Source organism: Rhinolophus sinicus, linkage group LG17, assembly GCF_036562045.2.
Source record: "Rhinolophus sinicus isolate RSC01 linkage group LG17, ASM3656204v1, whole genome shotgun sequence".
Classification (NCBI taxonomy): Eukaryota; Metazoa; Chordata; class Mammalia; order Chiroptera; family Rhinolophidae; genus Rhinolophus; species Rhinolophus sinicus.
In genome coordinates, this window is record NC_133766.1 from 12,205,733 (window position 1) to 12,224,190 (window position 18,458).

At 50.0% G+C, this 18,458-nt stretch overlaps 1 protein-coding gene across 1 annotated transcript in view; it reads right to left on the bottom strand.

Annotated features, from left to right (window-relative positions):
* NMNAT2 (nicotinamide nucleotide adenylyltransferase 2) overlaps positions 1 to 18,458 on the bottom strand; it is a 108,753-nt gene that overhangs the window by 17,446 nt on the left and 72,849 nt on the right. Inside the window, exons 2-8 of the mRNA XM_019737988.2 lie at positions 16,099 to 16,187; positions 15,238 to 15,305; positions 12,623 to 12,701; positions 9,308 to 9,434; positions 7,731 to 7,811; positions 6,550 to 6,594; positions 2,489 to 2,565 (exon numbers count right to left, since the gene is read on the bottom strand). Coding sequence (XP_019593547.1) covers positions 2,489 to 2,565; positions 6,550 to 6,594; positions 7,731 to 7,811; positions 9,308 to 9,434; positions 12,623 to 12,701; positions 15,238 to 15,305; positions 16,099 to 16,187 — 566 coding nt within the window. The remainder of the gene's footprint in view (positions 1 to 2,488; positions 2,566 to 6,549; positions 6,595 to 7,730; positions 7,812 to 9,307; positions 9,435 to 12,622; positions 12,702 to 15,237; positions 15,306 to 16,098; positions 16,188 to 18,458) is intronic.

Here is an 18,458-nt window from a genome sequence, read left to right on the forward strand (position 1 = left end):
GGAGTCCTGGCCCTAGGTGGGCTCGAAGCCACCAACTTCAGGGTACCACGAAGGCCCGAACAGAGGTGTCTGTGGGGACCCCCGTGAATCAATCCTCATGTTCAGGGCACACGAGAGCCTGTCTCGCAGGTTCTGCTGGTTGGTCATGATTTAGGTTAACTTCTTATCAGCCCTGTGGGATACAGATTGGTGCTGAATTTTAATTTGGTTTAAATACATTAAACGGGATGTTCCTGGCACACCTGTGTTGTGGGCTGACATTCACACTCATTATATAAGGAAACAGCTCCTTGGGGGGAAAAAAAAAGTGTATATATATATATATATATATATATATATATACTTTTTTTTTTTTTTTTGCCTCTGCTTCAGACGCCATGATTTTAAGGACCTCACAGATTGGCTGTGGATTGAATCAAGGGACCGGGTATTTGGCCAGGTGGGTGTTGGGAGGTAGAGATCTAAGCTCTAGAAAGCACTCTGGAGCAAGCTCTGAGTGTCTGCTTCACCCCAATCCCCCGCTGGCCAGAGCTGTTGTGCCCTCTGGGTGCAGCCAGGCTGGGTGCCCTGACCTCCGGATTGGCCAAGTGAGAACACAGTTGTGTAGATAAGGGCCTCACGTCATCTCCACTAGCACATTCCCCGTCAATCAACTATTGGTTTCTCAGTTTTTTTCTGTCTTCACCAACATGTCATTTTAGTACCAGGGACCACCTGGAAGAAAAGAAGCCCGGGGCCTCTTTTTTCTAGTTTTCAAGTGTCAGCTCTGACAACATCAAGGGCAGCCATTTTGGAGAGAATTGAGAAGACTGCAGTCAACAATCTAAACGGGAGGAACAAAGGACTGGCCCTGCTTCCAGGGCCCCAACTGTGTACATTCCAGGCTCCAAAAAGCCTGGGTCTGCCCTTGAGAGGAGGCCCTAGACTTTCCTGGCTGCTGACTTAATTCCACCCCCTCCCCCCACTTGCTCGGGTCTCCCCATGGGAAGGGGCCCCAGGCAATCGCCCGGATTTGCCTGGGTTCTTGAAAAAGCTTTGCCGAGATCTTGTACTGAACTTTTCCTGCATTACCTTTTAATTTTAAGGCACCTTGTGAAGTAGAGTGGAAAGTAAAAGTTAATTAAGCCTCCTAATCCAGAACTGAAAGGGGATTTAGAATGTCACCTGCCGGAAATCGTTCAGGGCTGGAGATGAAAGGACTACACAGTGTAATTTGCTTCCCTGAGACTCCCTCTCCCCACTTGGTTACCCCACAGCATGTTAGCCTGTATGCCCTTCACCTGGAATATCTATGTGTACATCTCTGTGTCTGTTCAGGTAAATTGTATGTAACTGTGTGTCAGGTACTGGGCACTTTACATAGACAATCTCACTTAATTCTCCCAAAATCCTAGGAGGTAGGTACCATTATTATACCCATTTTAGAGGTGGGAAAAACTGATGCTCAGAATATATTTTGTCATGAGGTGTATTGGAGTAGAACTGGAATCTTGAGTCTGATACTAAAGGATCTCTCTGTCTTTCTCTCCCCATATGTACATGAAAAATTTCATACGCATACATCTTGCCACCTAATACTTAGGGCCAGGGACTATATTGTATATTTCTTTAAAATCTCAGACTGCTACAGGCAACATTCTATAGATTTTATAGGTTAAAAAACAAAAAACCTGAGGTCCAGAGTTGTTGAGTAATTTGCACAGAGTCCACAGAAAGCTAATAATAATTTTAAAAAAGCACTACATAGGTCTGGAATTACTGCTCTGAGACTCTAGCTTCCATAGGACTATAGGATTGGAAACCAGCATTAATCCTGGCTAGTAGATGAATGAATTAATGAAAGAACAAGAAGGAATGTATGTATGAAGGGTGAGTAGCTTATGAATTAGCTGGCATAAGACCATCTCAGTCAGATAAACAAAAGGCATCCACTAAGCTTCTAAGTGGTGTAAGTTGAACTTCATGGTTCCCTCTGTCCCAAGTCAATTGCCAGAATGATCCTACTGACCTTTTGCCATTAACTCCTCCCCTCTCGCCCCCGTTCTCCTGTTGAGGGGATTCTAGGATGGGATTTACTACCTCTTCAAAGGGAATCAAAGGAAAGCAAAACACAATCATTCAAAAGGGCAAACACTTTTTTTTATTCCTCTGTCCCCCACCTCCTGCCACCAGCACGAGTGGCAGCAAACACACCACCCCCAAGCACTACTGGGAGAAGGTATTCTGACTCACTGCTTTTTCCCCACAGCCTTTACAAGCATGAGGAAGAGCGAGTGTGAAAATGTGGTAGGAGGTAAAGCCGAGGGTAGGCGAGAACTTTCTTCCCTAGAGATGTGAATGGACTGTCCTCCTGAGAGCTCATGGGTGGCAGGGAACGCAGGCTGGGGAGGGAGGCTGTGGGGAGAGGGAAGACCAAAGGCTAAAATCAACAGCCCCTCCCATCCTTCCCCACGCCAGCTGCACGAGGTGTTGTAACCTTGCTACTCACATCTGCCTCGTTCCAGAGCCCTGGGATGCAGAAGGACTCCAATAGGTCACTGCCACACAGCAGCAAGATCCGCAGCTCTGAGGAGGGGGACAAAGTTTGCACAGGGAGTGAGTGAAGACCTGGGAAACGTGCGACTCAGCCTTCTTCCCCGATGCACGTAGCAGTCTCCCACCCTTGGGGCTCCAGTGCCATCTTCCAGGCCCCCCTGCCCCATGTCGTGTGCAATGCAGAAAGCTTTGCTCACCTCTCCCTCAGGCTCTTGTAGGGACCACCCCTTGTCCCTTATGGGAGGAATTACTTATTCAGGGAGAGTCTTGGCTCACCCAGTACAGTGCGGTTTCTGGGGACACGGGTCTTTCTGTGTTAAACCAGGATGGTTGGTCACCCCAATAGAACCTGAGCCATCTATGTGCCTTGTCTAAGGTCTAAGGGCCCCTCTGTTTTTCTCCATATCAAACTCAAGGCTTGTCTGCTGTTGTGCCTTACCTGGGAACTGCTCCCGTGATGGGGAGAGTCAGGGGGGACACTGAGTGTAACCAGGTAGTAGCTGAGTTCATCAGATGTCCTCCCATTACATGGCCACTGCCCTCAGTCAAGGGCCTGACGAGAAACACTGAGCACCCCCCTCTGACTCCCAGGCACACTTCCTGCTTGTCAGTTGTTTTTCTTTCCTCATTAAGCCCACTCTGAATTATCCCACTGAGGCCCATCGTGGTTTAAAACAGGCAGCAAACTGACTCGCTCATTAAAACTGAGCAATGGGGAAAAGAGAATCTGGGATTCTTGGAACCACAGGGGAGAGACCTCTAGCAGGGCTGTGAGTCAGGGTGGTGTGCTTAGTTCCCAGCCATCCCAGGCCCTCCATCAAGAGGCCGTGGCTGTGGGTGTCCTGTCTGAAACAGTGAGACGGCCCCACCCAGGACCCTGAGGATGAGCTGGCCGGCAGCTCTGCCTGCCTTAGCCCCCATAGCTAGACCAGGGCCCTGACAAGGACTTTCAGATGGTGAGCTTGTCCCGGCTGCAGGAGTCTCCAGATGGCTCAGGGGAAGGCTGCTGGGCTGACGACAGACTCATTGTTACACTTGGGCAGATTATCTTCAGGGAGCCCCATGGGACACTGGGGTCTGACTCCTAAGTATTCCTGCCTCCTCTCCTCTCCTGTCCCCTCCTGTCCCCTCCTGTCCCTTCCTCTCTCTTCCTCTCTCCTCCTCTCTCCCCTATGTCATACTAGCCTACTGATCTGTTTATGCCCAGGGACCTTAATGTATCTTTACATCCCCAGGGCCTGGCAGAGTGACCTGCACACAGTAGGTGCTCAGGACATATTAAATAAGTGAACAACGGAGAAGCTGACCACAGAGGCCATGCGGGCAGACTGTGTAAGAGCCTTCGGGGCTGGCTGGGCTGGCTGCCATGGCCTTTGCTCTTATAGTATGGGGTCCCTGGGGGAGGGTTGCCCTAGTCAGTGGTGCCTCCTGCCTCCATGTTATGCCAGGGGATTACCATTTACCTGCCCACCTCCCCACCGGTGGACATGAACCAGCCTTGGTATGGCTGAGAGGAGCCAGACCAAGCTCATTCCTGGGATCCTATGTTCCTCTGCCCCACTTTTCCAGGTCAGTTCTCTGTTGAAAGGCTGAGGCCCTGGAACTCTGCTCACCTAAAAGCTCCATGAGGCGGCTGTGTCCAAAGGATGTGCTGGCCCTCAGCTCCCTCCCCATCAGTGGTTCTCAACTGGAGGCTATTTTGTCTCCAGAACTTGGCAATGTCTGGAGACATTTCTGGTTGTGAAGACTGGGGCGAGGGGTGCGCTTAGAGGGCAGGAATGCTGCCCACCATTCTGCAACGCATGGCAGGCCCCACAACACAGAATCATCCGTTCCCAAATGTCCATAGTCCGGTTGGGAAACCGCTCTACAGCCATGAAAATGAGCCTCTTTACTATTCCCCAGTCTGAGACTCAGTTTCCCATTCGTGTGTAATGTTTTTCGTTTGTTTGTTTGTTTGTTTGTTTGTTTGTCTTTTTAAGCCCAGCACAGAAAGTTAAAGAATGGGGTCTCCACTTTTTCTTGCAGGATCTGAGTAGATCATTTGTCACAGACCAGAGGTTCTAGCAGGGCTTGTGATCCCCCGTGTGGCCACTGGAGGGCAGCAGTCATTTCTCCTGGTTTATTACACGCGCCTAAAGTCGACCTTTCCAGCCACAAAGCCTTGGGTCTGGGGCAGCTATCTCCCATCCCCACCTGCCCAGGTGCAGTCAGTTGGTTAAGAACATGCAAATGAAGCCTAGATGCTAACTGAGCTAGGAGAATAATGGCTTTTTCCTTCTCGTGAAATGTGCAAGGGGATTGCAAAAAGAGACCACGTGAGCCAGAGGACCTCACAGCACAGAGGTCTGGAAGCAGGGCAGCTCTCTCCCACCTCCTCTGCATCCCACCCCCTCCTTCCCCAGTTCATCCCATCCAGGGATCCAGAGCCAGCAGCCAGAATCAGTGCTCTTCCGCCACCCTCCCCACCCAGGAATCTGTGCTATGTGAAGCCCAGGCCCTGCGGCCTTTTCCAGCTCCCACTGTGCACAGAGGCAGCCACCACCTGTGCCAGGCCAGGCCATTGATCCATCCTGACAGCTGTGGCCACCCAGCTTTCCTTTCTCTGAAAGTAAGATGGGACTAACATTAGCCCTGACCAGCCCAAGGCTGCAGAGATAACTATGGGAGTTATAGGCACACAGCAGTGCCCTGTGCAAATACCCATTGGCACTACCTCTCTGTAGGAGGGGGCACTCCCTATGGCAGGGATGGCCCTGGGTGCTGGGAAGGTAAACAAGGTCACGGCTGAAGGTTGGCCACAGTAAATTCCTTCTGGAACAAGGAAGGAGAGGAATATGCATTGTGATTCAGTTAAAAGTCTGAAGACTGCTCTGAGCTCGGCTGGTCAACAAGGTAGTTCCTGGCCAGGTGTGGAACCTCGGGGAAGTGCAGGGAGGGCTTTTGCTCCCATCCTGCCTTTCTCCGTGTTTAGGGCTATGGAACCTGAACCGCTCCTGCCTGCTTTCAGGAGCAACGAGAAAACCAGGGGCCGCTTTTTGTGGCTCTCGGTGATGTGCTGGTAAATAAAGGATCTTAAAATACAGTGAAACAATTAGAAAGGCAGGAGTTTTGAGTACTCATTAGTTTTGTTTCTAATGCGATGACCTCCAGCCCTAGACAGAGAAATACCAGGAAGGGGAGACCTGCTGTGCCACTGCAGCTGGACGTTGCAGATTGAACATGTCTGCTGCCTTTCATCCTAGAGATCCAGGGCCTGTCACTGACCCTCCTTGTCGCCTGGTACCTGTGCCAACTCCAGCTACATTCTGGACTCAGTCTGCTCTTTCTCTAGCTTCAGACACTTGTGTCTCCCACTTGTGTCTATCACCCCCTCTGGAACCTTGGAAAGACTTCTGTTTTCTGGTTTGCTGCCTAGAGTTACCCAGGACTTAGCTGCCTTCCTCAGGTAGGTCAGCTCTTTCCCATCTGAAAGGCCCATGTAACTGCCCCCACCTGCTCTGGCCTTGGGCCTAGGAGGCCCTGGGCCGCAGATGCCTCAGCCTCTGCCCAAGGCTGCAAAGAGGTTGTGGAGGTGGCTTTCAGCTCCCTCTCTGCTCCTTGTCTTGTCTCCAAGAGAGCAAAACCTCCGATCAGGAAGGCCTGGGGCCTGGGGGGGGAAGGGTGGGTGAGGTAGGGAGGGTCTTCTGCCTCCTGCTCATTGTTGTGGGCAAAAGAAGGGTCTCTGGCTGGCACTGAAGCTCAACTTCCATGTCTTGTGAATAAGGCACAGGAGACTCTGAAGGGAAAATTGCCAAAGGATCCAGGCCTAGCTCCTGGGAACGGGCATGCGTCCAGTTAGGAAGTGTGAAAGGGGGATCACTGAGACTATGGTCTTAGCTGGGGAGCAATCATCCTTCTGCGAGGAGACCCTATGGCAAACATGACTCAGGGTTTTCAAGCCGCTCCCCTCTCCCACTTAGCCCGTGGTAGAGGCAGGTGGCTGCAATGCCCTGCTTTGCCAGCCGCACTCACCTATCTCCTCGTACCGCATAACCGTGCCCAGGTTGGCATTCTCATCTAGGGAGGAAAGAGGGAACGCAGAAGCATTAGGGCCCCGACTTCCTGGTACCCTACACGCAGCCCACCTGGGACTCCTTGGAAGGAGTATAGGATGGGGCGGGGCGGGTGGGAGTCGGGGGTGCGCTTGTCGCCCTGCACAGAGGGCATCTCAGAGAGAATGGACAGCACAGTCCAGCCTAAAGGGAGAAAGCCTGGCTCTCCTTCAGGGTGGACGTCACATTTCTGGGACTGTCAGAATCAGACAGGCTCGTTGGAGAGCCAGGGCCGCTCACACACACATGCTCATGCTGAGCGCCTTCTGTTTCCTTCTGCATTGGAGGGAGGCTGGCCACAAGAGCAGCGTCCTCCAAACCTAAGGAGACAGCTTTGAGTCCCAAGGAGGTGGCCCTTGCTCCTTAGCGGTTACCTGGTTGAAAGAACGAGCAAAACCGAGCACACTGAGATTGTTCACGTGGCGGACTGCAGCAAGAATCCGGGGAAGGTGTGAAAGAGCCTCTGAGGGGTGCTCTGGAGTGTGCAATGCCTGCACGAGGATGCCTGGTGTGCACAAGGCCACAGAGACGCCACCTTGGTCCCCTGCCTCCCTCCCTCCTCATCTGCCCCTCTTAGTTCCTTCTCAAGATGCCTGAAGTTGGAAATCTCCGAAGTGGCAGAAGTCAGTCCCCCCAAATGCAAGGAATGAGCTATAGACCTCCAGCTCGTCTGCAGGGATGAATCTGAGGACTCTGAAAGAGGCCCAGGACTAGGATAGTCTCATCCATGCTGAGCGCTTGAGGGTACAGCCAAAACACAGGGAATCAGGCTAAGAAATGCTCGCTCTTTCCTATCAGCAGGAGTACAGACATTGCTGGAGCTGGAAGGAGCTGAGGGAGGGTCTGGGTCTCCTGAAAACCCGTAGGCAGGTAGACACATTCTGTCGGGGGCGGGAAGTGAGCCCATCACCGAGTGACGTCTCCCAGGCAGCCCTGGGCCAGGCTGGTGATGCCCTCTGGGCTCCCATAACAGATCAGCACTGGCACTGCAGGCTTAGTGACATTCCTGTTTACCTGATGGTCATCCCACAGCAGGTGCAGGGGGAGGGAGGGCGGAAAGAAAAGAGGCAGGACTGGGAACAAAGGTCCTTACTCCCTTACCCACAAAGGTGAAGCGCTCCACGGGCGGGCGGACGCAGCAGATCCGGCTTAGGCTTTCTCCCACCTTCCCCAAGATCTTGGCTACGGGAGAAAGCAAGACAGACAGGGACAGAGGGAGAGAACCACTCACAACTTACACTCGTGTCAGCCTGGCATTGGGCCACTGTCAACAACAGGGGTGCAATGGAGGGGGCGGGGGAGGTAGTGGGCAGCAGAAGGAAGGTGGAGAGAAAGAACAGAAATATGACAGCGAAAGTTCCTTCTTCTCATTCACAGTCCCAGGCACACGCATTCTGAGCCAGACTGGATTTCATTATCCGGTCATGTTTGTTACGCGGTTGAAAAATTGGAAAATATAGAAGAGGAGAACATATAAAGAGGAAAATAGAAAAGCACCCCTAATCCTACCCCTGGAGATAACCACCACTGACATACCTGGTATATTATTTATTTTCTTCCATTTTCTCAAATGTGTATTATGCAGCTATGTCTGCATAACATCAGCTGGATTATATTCTGTGCTTCAAAGGCACGTAAGCTGTTTGTTTTTTCATTTTTCAATATCAAGCGCATTTACTCATCACTGAATACTAATACCCAGATCTAAGGAGATGTTGCCTGATGCAACAAATTCATTTGGAATAATTTCTGCCCGGCTGAAGCATTCCTTCCCATGCAGATGGTCTTTAGAATAACCAGACACCCTGCTTTGGCTGAGAGGGATCTGGTTTTCAATAATCTCTCTAGCCTCTAATCCAGAACATTTTTCTGAAACCCCCACATGCAGCTGTATGCAAACTATGAAATTCTGGCTCTTCCTTATGAATTATCCTGTTTATAACAGACTAATGACATAATAGCTTATGGTCTCTAGGCTTGAAAAGTAACACCAAGATCTGTCTCTTGCAATTGGCCTGAAAGAAAATATTAGCAGGAACATGGACCTTGGAACCAGACAGTTCTGAATATGAACTCTGGCTCTTTTACTTTACAGCTGTGTGGCCTTAGGCAAATCACTTACCTTCTCTGAATCTCGTGTAAATAGGAACCTAATATCTCTATCACAGAATCACTGCATTGAATTAGGACCCCTGTAAAGCACCAAGCGGGCATACAGTACTAGGTATTGTTGGGGACCCCCTGCTCTGTGTCACTGAGGAGGTGGCTAAGAGTGTGGGATTCTGGATGCAGACTCCTGGCCCTGCTACTTCCTCACTGTGTGACCTTGGGCAAGATCCTCAATGCTCTTGGAAGAGAAACAGAAAAATGCTCCCTTGTGTACTTTTAATTCCCAGGTAAGGCAATTATATTTCCATTTAAATGCAGAAGAAGAATGCACACCATCACCCTGTCACTCTGTGTCTCTGTCTCTGATTGTGACTATTTCTCTCTGATGCTATATATTAAGGCTTCTCCAAGAGCATCAGCATTACCGTGTTAAACATGAAAATTCTCCTCCCTCTCCCAGACCTACTGAATCAAACTCTGGGGTGGCGCCTAGCAGTTGGGATTTTAACACGCCTTCCAGGTGATTCAGAAGTTTGAGAACCACTATTTCTATATCAATGTCCCCCTACCTGCAGTAGGCTTGGTGGGCACGTTGTTGTTCTGGTAAATGGGCTGGGGGGTCTCATTTTGGGGTTGTCCGATCACAGGCGTCATGGACGGTGTGTTGACATTGGAGAGGATGCAGCCAGTCACGCGCTAGGGAAAGCGAGAAGTGCAGAGTCAGCGTCATTACCCAAGAAATTTATGAAAAACGTGTCCCTGTCATCTTCCAATGCTCATCTGCTGTCCACTATGGTGAGGCCCCCTGGGGCTGAGGGAGAACACTGGGGGTGGGTTCTGGACACAGCTGCACTGCGTGCCACCCTGGGCTGGCAGGAGGCAGGATAGCTCCATGGGTAAAGCATGGGATATGGCATTGCACACAGACCAAGGTTTCAGTTTGAGCTCTGTCCCCTCTGGCTGTGTGACCTTGGATCATTACTTAATTTCTCTTGAACTTGGCGTAGAGAGGCTGCCTTTCTGGATCGCCGTAGGATTACACTAGTGAGCATATGCAAAGTGCCTATAGAGTGTCTGGCACGTGGCAGGACCTTCGTACACAGCAGCTGATGTTGTAACCTTCCATTTAATGTGCATACCTGCCGTCCCTGCCTGCTTCATGGGGCTCAAATTAGGTCATGCCTGCAAAAGAGCTGTGTAAGCTTGGAAAAGGTCATACAAACACCAGGCATTATCACCACCTGCCGCCTCTCCAGGCCACAGATGCCAATGGCAGGGCCAAGCCAGAGTGCGGTGCCAGGCAGGCAGGATGTTTGTGTTGCAGCAGGGTGGGCGGGGTTCTGGGCACTCCTCACCAGTGTGAATACACATTCCAGCGCCCAATAAAAATTCTGTGTGTATTAACCATTGTCCTGTGTTATCTGGCCCGCTGCCTCTCTCCAGCGCTGCAGAAAAGAGCAGATAACGCAGCATTCGTCACAGAAGCAACCTCCCTTGCCTGCAGTGAGGGGACAGTAACTATTGGGCAACAGAAACAAAGGATGAATTTCTAATCTATTTACCTTCACCAGAGCCAATGCTAATTCAAGGTCCCTTCCCTGAAAGCCAGCATCCCACCCCCACCCACCATCCTTTCTGGATTACTGGGTCCTGCTGCCAGACGACCCCCAAACCCCAGGGCTGGGTGACCCTCTGAAGGCACTTCTCCCGTGAGCCATGCTGCAGGCAGAGCGCCATGTCAGTCTTGAGCCCTGGAAGGGCAGACATTTGCCTTTGGGGTAATCTGTCACTTGTGTTAATAGTCCTGACAGGAGGGGTCACATCTGGGAGCCAGCTGAGATGGGGTACCACCGGGGGCGTCTCAGCCTGCTTGTGGGACCTTCTGTCCAGCTGTGGCTGATGGAATGGAAAGGACAGTCTGCCTCTTTTCTAGTTTTATGTCACCTCCGGGAAAGAAAATGCCACACTTTCACTTAATAACTGGTCTGGTAGCGCAGGAATCTCTTCCTCTTGCTGCATGCATCGTTAGTCCCTTTCGACTTGTTCTGTGCCGGGGAAGAAGAGAATGGCCTGCATGCCGCTCTCGGCCCTCATCAGCGCTCTGTGGGCTCTCACGTTCAGTACATAGCCTTGAGTCACGTCTTAAGCCCCATGCCTGTCTCTCCAAAAGGTCTACTCTCCATGCCAGGAACATGGGCCTGATGCTAAGACTGGGGAGGTGGAGAGTTATTAGGAAGCTGCTGCAAGCTTCTGCTCCAAGGCAGGGGGCCGTGGTGACCTATATTCTCTGCCCATCTGTGCCCATTGCTGCAACAGCTGGGGCTCCCGGCCAAGCTTCTTTGGCTCAGACTCATGCCTCTGGCCATGAGCAACAGAGGGAGGGTTCGGGAAGCCCGGGCATTTAGACAGCAAAACGGTATACAGGCTTTACAGCTGGTACATTCAGGGCTCAGACATGCCTACAGGGTCCCTGGTTCCACCCTTCTGTCATGGTGCCTGAGGCTCCTGTGTGACTAGAAGGAGCACAGGTCCCAGATGACCCCCCCCCCCCCGCCCAGGCTGGCATGTAGTGTGAGAAATAAACTTGTGCGAAGCCACTGAGGTTTTAGGGATGTTTGTTACCACAGCGTATGTTGGCCTATCCTGACTGATACACCCTTAGTAAGATGGGATGTCTTATGACTGCTGTTGTGGAGACCAGCACAGAGGTGTCACCCTACGTCACAGCCCTTTCAGGGGGATGGAAAAAGACTCAGGATGTGTGTAAAGGGTCCTGAAAGTGGAGAGAAGGGAGCTGTATTTTCTTCTGTTCCACGAGGGAAAAACTTAACAGATGAAGTCACAGCCGGCCAGTCCGCCAACTTCTCTGGTGCTTAACCGCCTGGATGGTCTAGAGCATTAAGGCTCCGCATCTTTTAGAACAAAGCGTGGCTGCACGGCTTGTGGGGTATGGGGTGATCACGGGCTGCCGACAGCCCCCCAAGGAGAAGATCCTGACAGATCCCAGGACAGAAAACACGGCTGGGATGGAGGCACTCCCGGTGTTAGAACATGCCATTTGGTTGTTGCCTGGGGCTGGGAGGGCCCCTCATCAGGGTCGGAGGAGGAGAGCAGGATTGATTGCATCTGGTCTTGGTCAGTTGGGGTTCTTGCTATCGTTTGCACTGCTTTTCATCCTGTCACCATGGGAGTCCATGGGTTGGGATTGATCTTTGAAGGGTGCTGTCTGCTCTGGCTGGTGTGGAACCCATTCTAACCTGGCAACCAGCTCTTCAGTCACGGCAGTTGGGCCGCAAGCTCCGGGTTCCCCTCTGTGTTCACTAAGCAGTCTCTGTGTGTCCTCAGATACATGGGCTCAGCTCTCTGTGCTTCCTTGACTCACTCATGCAACAGGGACTAGAACACTGCCTGTGGGGCTCATGGGAGGAGAGATGAGTGGGGATGACGGTGCAGTGACTGACAGGTATCACGTCCTCGGCACAGCATCCTGTGCTGGAGTGAAGGCACCATTGGGTCCCAAACAGGTGGGACAGGAGGACCTGGTTGCTTGCACCTCCTCCCAGAGCCCCTCCCTTCTGATTTCTTTGCCTGGTCTGCTTCTCGCATCACTTTCTAAAGTCTTCTGCCTGTGGTCTCCTTCTTCCCGCCTTGAACTTGCCACCAGAAGATGAAAATTGCCCCAGGTGAGATCCAGCAGGAGGAACAAGACAGGTGCAGCCCCTGGTGCTGCTCTGGGTTCCTGATTCACCACCCTCCTTCATGCTGGTCTCCCCCACAGCTGGCGAGAAACCGGAAACTGCAGCAGGTCAGGGGACACACAGCTCCCTTTCCTCGGCCTGCCTGGCTTCTGTGGCCCACCCACCCCTCAGCATGGCCCAGCTCACCTTCATGAGGTCCCGATGGTGTTCCAACACACTGCAGGTCGTCTGCCAGGTGTCCTGATAGCACTCCCAGGGGTCCACCCTGACAGAATTGGAAAGAGCATTTCCTTTGTTTCCAGTCTCACACGCTTTCCTTATTGGTTCCCTCCAAAGACCACAGCTCAGGGAGCTTAGCAGACCTGGTCATACGATGTACTTAGATCTCAAATCAGGTAAAACCTGGGCTTGAAACACCTTCCTGAGCCTCAGTTTCCCCTCTGTATAAGGAAAGGTGTATAGCATGGGCTTCCATGCAGAGATGCTGATACTGGTCTGCCCACGTTTAACCCCAGCCCCAGAACGTGCCACTGAGGGGCCTTGGGAAAGTTATGTGATCCTTTGGTGCTTACTTTCCCCATCTGTAAAATGGGAATAACAGCAGTGACTCTCTTGTGGGGTTATCAGAAGGGTTCAATGACCGTTATATGTAAAGTGCTTATTACAGTGTCTTGCTCTGATTCTTACCTGCAAAATGGGAATTCTCCTCTGGAACTTACAGGCTTGTGAGAGCCAGGCCCTCATCTAATGGTGGCTGCAGTTACCTGAGCTCAGGGATCTGTCCCTGTCTGCCCTCCTGCCCAGAGGGGTGTCTTGCAGGCAGGGGTGGGCACGGCAGTCAGCCTGGAAGGCTGGCCAAACCCTCCTGCACATGAGGATGTGAAGTGAGCCAGGATCCAGCCCAGACTGATGCAGCTCTCAGCCTTAATTGCAAACTTAATGAGCTGCTAAATTGGGATATTTCTCAACATTTTCTTAGCAGTTAAGCATTCCCTGCCCACCTCCCGCCATGCACACACACCTAACGTTCCCAGAGATGGGATCTCACTAACTGGAAACCCTTAGAAAGTCAGCCTGCCCTGCGCCTGGCTCCCCCAGATCCCTGACCACCCCTCCCCTGAAATGAGCAGATACCTGACCTGGCCAAACAGGCTCCCCCATTTCCAGAGGCCCTGCCAATGCCTAGCCTCCATCTCTAGAGCTAGCTCTGAGCCTCCACAGTGATTTCTGTACAGAAGTCTGACTTTCCTAGTGCCTAGAGCAGTGCAAGGTAGGCAGTCAGTGCTCAGTAAATATGTGTTCAATGAACGAGGGAATCAGTTCAGAATCTTGTCATCACATCCAAGCCGTAACAGCCTCCTGCCCAGCATTTTCCCCACTGGACCCCATTTTCCCCAGGAGATCATGAATCCCAACACTAAGAGGTCTCAGTTCTATGCCTGGCTTCACCACACAAGGGCTGTTCACTCTCAAGCCCCTTGACTTCCCTGGGCCTGTTTCTCCGCTGTGAAAAGGCGGCTGTCTCGCTACCTAATCTATATCTTGAGGGGATGAGAAAGTCTGCTGGGGGCATGTGCTTCTCACACAGATCACTGCCCACAACTGGCAAGGATCGCTGTGCAATTACCATTGTCGCCTCCGTTCACTGCTCTCATTTCCGCCCACCCCATCTCCTCTCCGCTAACTCTCTGCATCCCCCATTCGAAGGTCATCAGCGTTCCTTCACTTTCCTCCTTTCATGGAAACCTCTAGGCGCTTCTTATTTTTCCGTGGGGGAAAATTACAGTACAAATGATGTGCTATTATTTTATAAAAACGTCATCGACTCATGCAAATTATAACTGTAGGAACTTCGGGGGGCCTAATTAGTGGCAGCGTGCTTTAATTACACTGCAAGCCGAGTGCTAACGGTGCCTGCCATTTTAGAGGCGTGTCAGAGGACAAGGCAATGAGCCCTCACCCTCCACTCCTCTCTCCGACGGTCGGTGTGGTACCCTAGAGACCCTAAGTTCAGGAAAGGGAAACAGCCAAGTCCAGGGAACGTGTCCTGAAAGGCACTGAGAGATCATGGAAGTAAGTGAGTGGAGATAAAAGTAGAAAGGCATTCTGGATTTTCTGGACATGCGTCACCCCAAACCCAATGTTTGGAAGCTCCAAGAATACTCCTGGATGCAAAGGAGCTGGAGTATTCAGAAACACTGAGAGCTCCCTTGGTCGTTTCATGGGCCCCGTCGCTTGGTTAAAAAATAATGTTATCAGTTGGGCCACCCCAGAAGGTCTATTAACTATGGCCTGTGTGGGGCTGTTAGAAAAAAGATAACCGATGCAAAATGAAGTAACTTGTGCTAAGCCCACATCTCCGAACCAAGACCTAATACCTAACCTAACTGCAGTTCCGCCTCTCCCAGCAGTGTAATTTTAACCAGTCAGTCTGGAATTTCCTGGTCAGCTCTAGTGAGGTAAGCGGCCTGACAGATTCCTCCCATTCCCCACAGGTAAGTTCCCTAAGCCCGAACAATCCCTTCTCTCCTCCCCTTCTGCCAGTAAAAACCTTCCATTCTGTACAGCTCCTTGGCGCTCCATTCTATATGCTAAACGGGATGCTGCCCAATTCACGAGTCTTTGAATAAAGCCAATTTGATTTGTACATCCACTCAGCTTAATTTTGCTATTGAGCAGGGCTCATATCGCCTCCTCACACCCACAGGGTCCAAATTGCTGCTGGCACCCATCCTTTTTCTCCACCCACCCCCAGTGAGTCCCAAGGCCACCTGCCTCTGGTGGCCTCAGGCCAGCCCTACCTGATCCAATCAGAATTCTGGACGGCCAGCTGACACATGATGAGACGATGCCGGCTTGACACAAGGCCCTGGGAAGCAACGAAGCAGCCATTGAGACATCCACCCGCTCGCCACAGCCTCCCCAAAACACCATCCCACGTCAGCCCACTACAAAAGTGCAGCCATTTTTCAGTGGTGACAGGGAATGAGGGTGTGACCCCTTTACTTGTCCATCTGTCACACCGACAGGCATGGAGGGGCAGAGGGGAAAGGAAAAGAAGGAAGGGTGTGTGGAGTAGCCACTCGCAACGGAGCAGCCAGTGTGCCCAGCAGGGAGATGAGGCTTAACACGGCTCAATCTAGCGGCTTAGGTGACCTCCTCCGGAGCCCACCAAGTTGTTTCTGGGGGAGGAAGGGGAATGCCTGCGAGAGCTCCTCGTTTTTCTGGGACATGTGGCAGGGAGGGAGGGGCAGGGAAATGAATTTTAAATCAGAGTATAAAAGCTATAAGCCTTTTTTTCCTCCTAAAATCCCAGGAAGGACTTGCCTAGCCCATTAAACAGCCACTAATTGGACATCCGTGCCAAGTCACACTTGGCCTTCAGCAGGGGTGCCTGCTCCTCTTTTAATGAGTTTGGACTGAGCCTGGCACCGTGAGCGGTGGCCCGGTTGTGGGCAGCTGTTCCTCCTTCCAGCTGTAGCCCAACACCCAGTTGCTCAGGTCAGACTGTGGTCCAGAGATGGGAAGCAGCACAGCTGTTACCAGGCATTTTGCATTTCCAGGAATTGTAGCAGAAACGGCAGTGGGGCAATTTGTTGCCAGAGAAGCCATCAGGTCAGGAAGGGGAGGTGAGGGAGGAGAGAGGCAAAAGAGGAACCCACCTGTTTTCCGTAAGAGTCATGGACGGGAGAGACGATCCCGCCAATCACAATGAACCTTCCAGTTTTGTGCAGATAGTCTCTGGCTCTTTCTAATTAAGAGAAGAAAGCCACACATTACAAACAGGAAAGGTGTGGATTAAAGGTAATCATTGAAATCAATACATTCAGCCCTGGAAGGCTTGTTTCCCACCTTTCTTGCCATTTAAATAGAAAGTGCCAACTTGCAAAAGCAACCATTCAAAGTTGGTGATTCAAAAGGTGGCAGAACGAGATTGCAGCCCCCAAAGCAAAAGGATTTAGAACTTGAGGGGATTGATCCAGTGTTAAAGGTCCTGTGCTGGAGGAGCCAGTGGTTTAAAGGGGTTTAAAACAAGTCTCTCCCTAGATGAGCCGTGATCACTTGCAGAAATTCCAAAGTGCAGGAGTAATTACAAATAAAAAAAGAAAAGAAGCAGCAGCCTTTTTATGTTATGAAAGGTAGGCTGATTGCCTCATTTCATTACTCAGAAGAGAAAAACCACCAAAACAAATTTAAAGGGCCTTCTACGTAATTAGAGAGAATTAACATCAAACGAAAAAACCGTCATTACAGTTGGTTGAGAAAAGTTCAGAGAGAGAAAAAGCTTTTTTTCCTTAGGAAGGAATTTGTGACGCTGCTTTTTTGTTTTTTTTTGAAATTTACCAGACATGCCCAACTTCATTTTCATGAAAAAATTCAGCAACCTAAGAAGGTGGATAAAAATTGTGGTCCTCTTATTTCCAAGGGGGTTCATTGTACAAATCCAACAGGGCCTTAGCTTGTTCCTCTGAGGAAATGAGGCATGGATATATTTTATAGGTGAGGGATTCTGTAAGCAAACATGGGATTCGTAGCAAGGTGGGCTGTGTAGTTTATAAGTAAGGGCCCAGGATGGCCTTGCTACTCGCTCTCTTAAAACTTAAAAATAATTCTCATCACAGTTGCTTTCTCTTTTAATGTGAAATCTCTTTGTTTTTTCAATAATTAACAGACTTTGGGCATCCGTGTTAGCTCAGTTGGTTAGAGCGCAATGCTCCTAACAACAAGGTTGCCGGTTCGATCCCCGCATGGGTCACTGTGAGCTGCACCCTCTGCAACTAGATTGAAACAACTACTTGACTTGGAGTTGATGGGTCCTGGAAAAACACACTTAAAAATAAATAAAAGTTTTTTTAAAAAAAATAATTCACCGACTTTATTGTTTAGCACAGTTTTAGATTTATAAAATAACTGAGCAGATAGTACATAGAGTTCTGTATACGCAGCCCCTCCCGTTATCATTGTTTCCCCCACACACACGACTTCCTCTACATCAAATCTTGCATGAATGTGGCACATTTGTTACACTTCATGAGCTCATATGCTGACACATTGTTATTCACGATAAGCCGAGTTTCCATTAAGATTCACTCTTTGTGTTGTAGAGTTTCATGGTTCCCACGACCTCCTCCTTGGGTTCAATTAATTTGCCAGAGCAGCTCACAGAATCCAAGAAACGCATTTAGTTACTAGATTACTGATTTATTACAAGGGATTTTAAGGAGATGAATCAACAGCCAGATGAAGAGACACACAGGGCAAGGTCTGAGTTTGGGGCGTAGAATTGAGAAGGGTAGAAGAAATTTCTTCCTTCCCCACAGTAAAAACTCAGAAAGCTAGGAATATCCTTAACATGATAAAGGACATCCATAAAAACCTACAGCAAACATCATTCTTTATTGCAAAAGGCTAAATGCTTTCTTCCTAAGATCGGGAAGAAGGCGAGGACATGTGTTTTCACTCACCACAGGTATTCAACGTAGGACTCAAAGTTCTATCTGGCTCAATAAAACAAGAAAAGAAAATAACAGACACAGAGATCAAAAAAGGGGGGGAAAAACTGTCTCTACTGTCACATAGCATGACAGTCTACCTAGAAATCCCAAGACATCTAAGGACATCCCTAGAATAAGTGAGTTTGGTAAGGTCATAAGATATAAGGTAAACATAAGAAAGTTAATTGTATTTCTATACACCAGCAACAAACATGCAGAAATTGAAATAAGAAATACAAGACCACTTATAACCACTCAAAAAGTGGAAATACTTAGGCATGATTATGATAAAATATATACTGAACTTGTATGCTAAAATCTACAAAATGCTGATGACAGAAATCAAAGAAGACCTAAATAAATGTAGAGACATACCATGTTTCTGGATTAGAAGACTCAACATTGTAAAGGTATGAATTCTCCCCAAATAGGTATATAAATTTAATGCACTTCCTGTCCAAATCCCAGCAAGATTTTTTGGTGTAAATACAGACAAAATAATTATAAAATTTACATGGAAGGGTAAC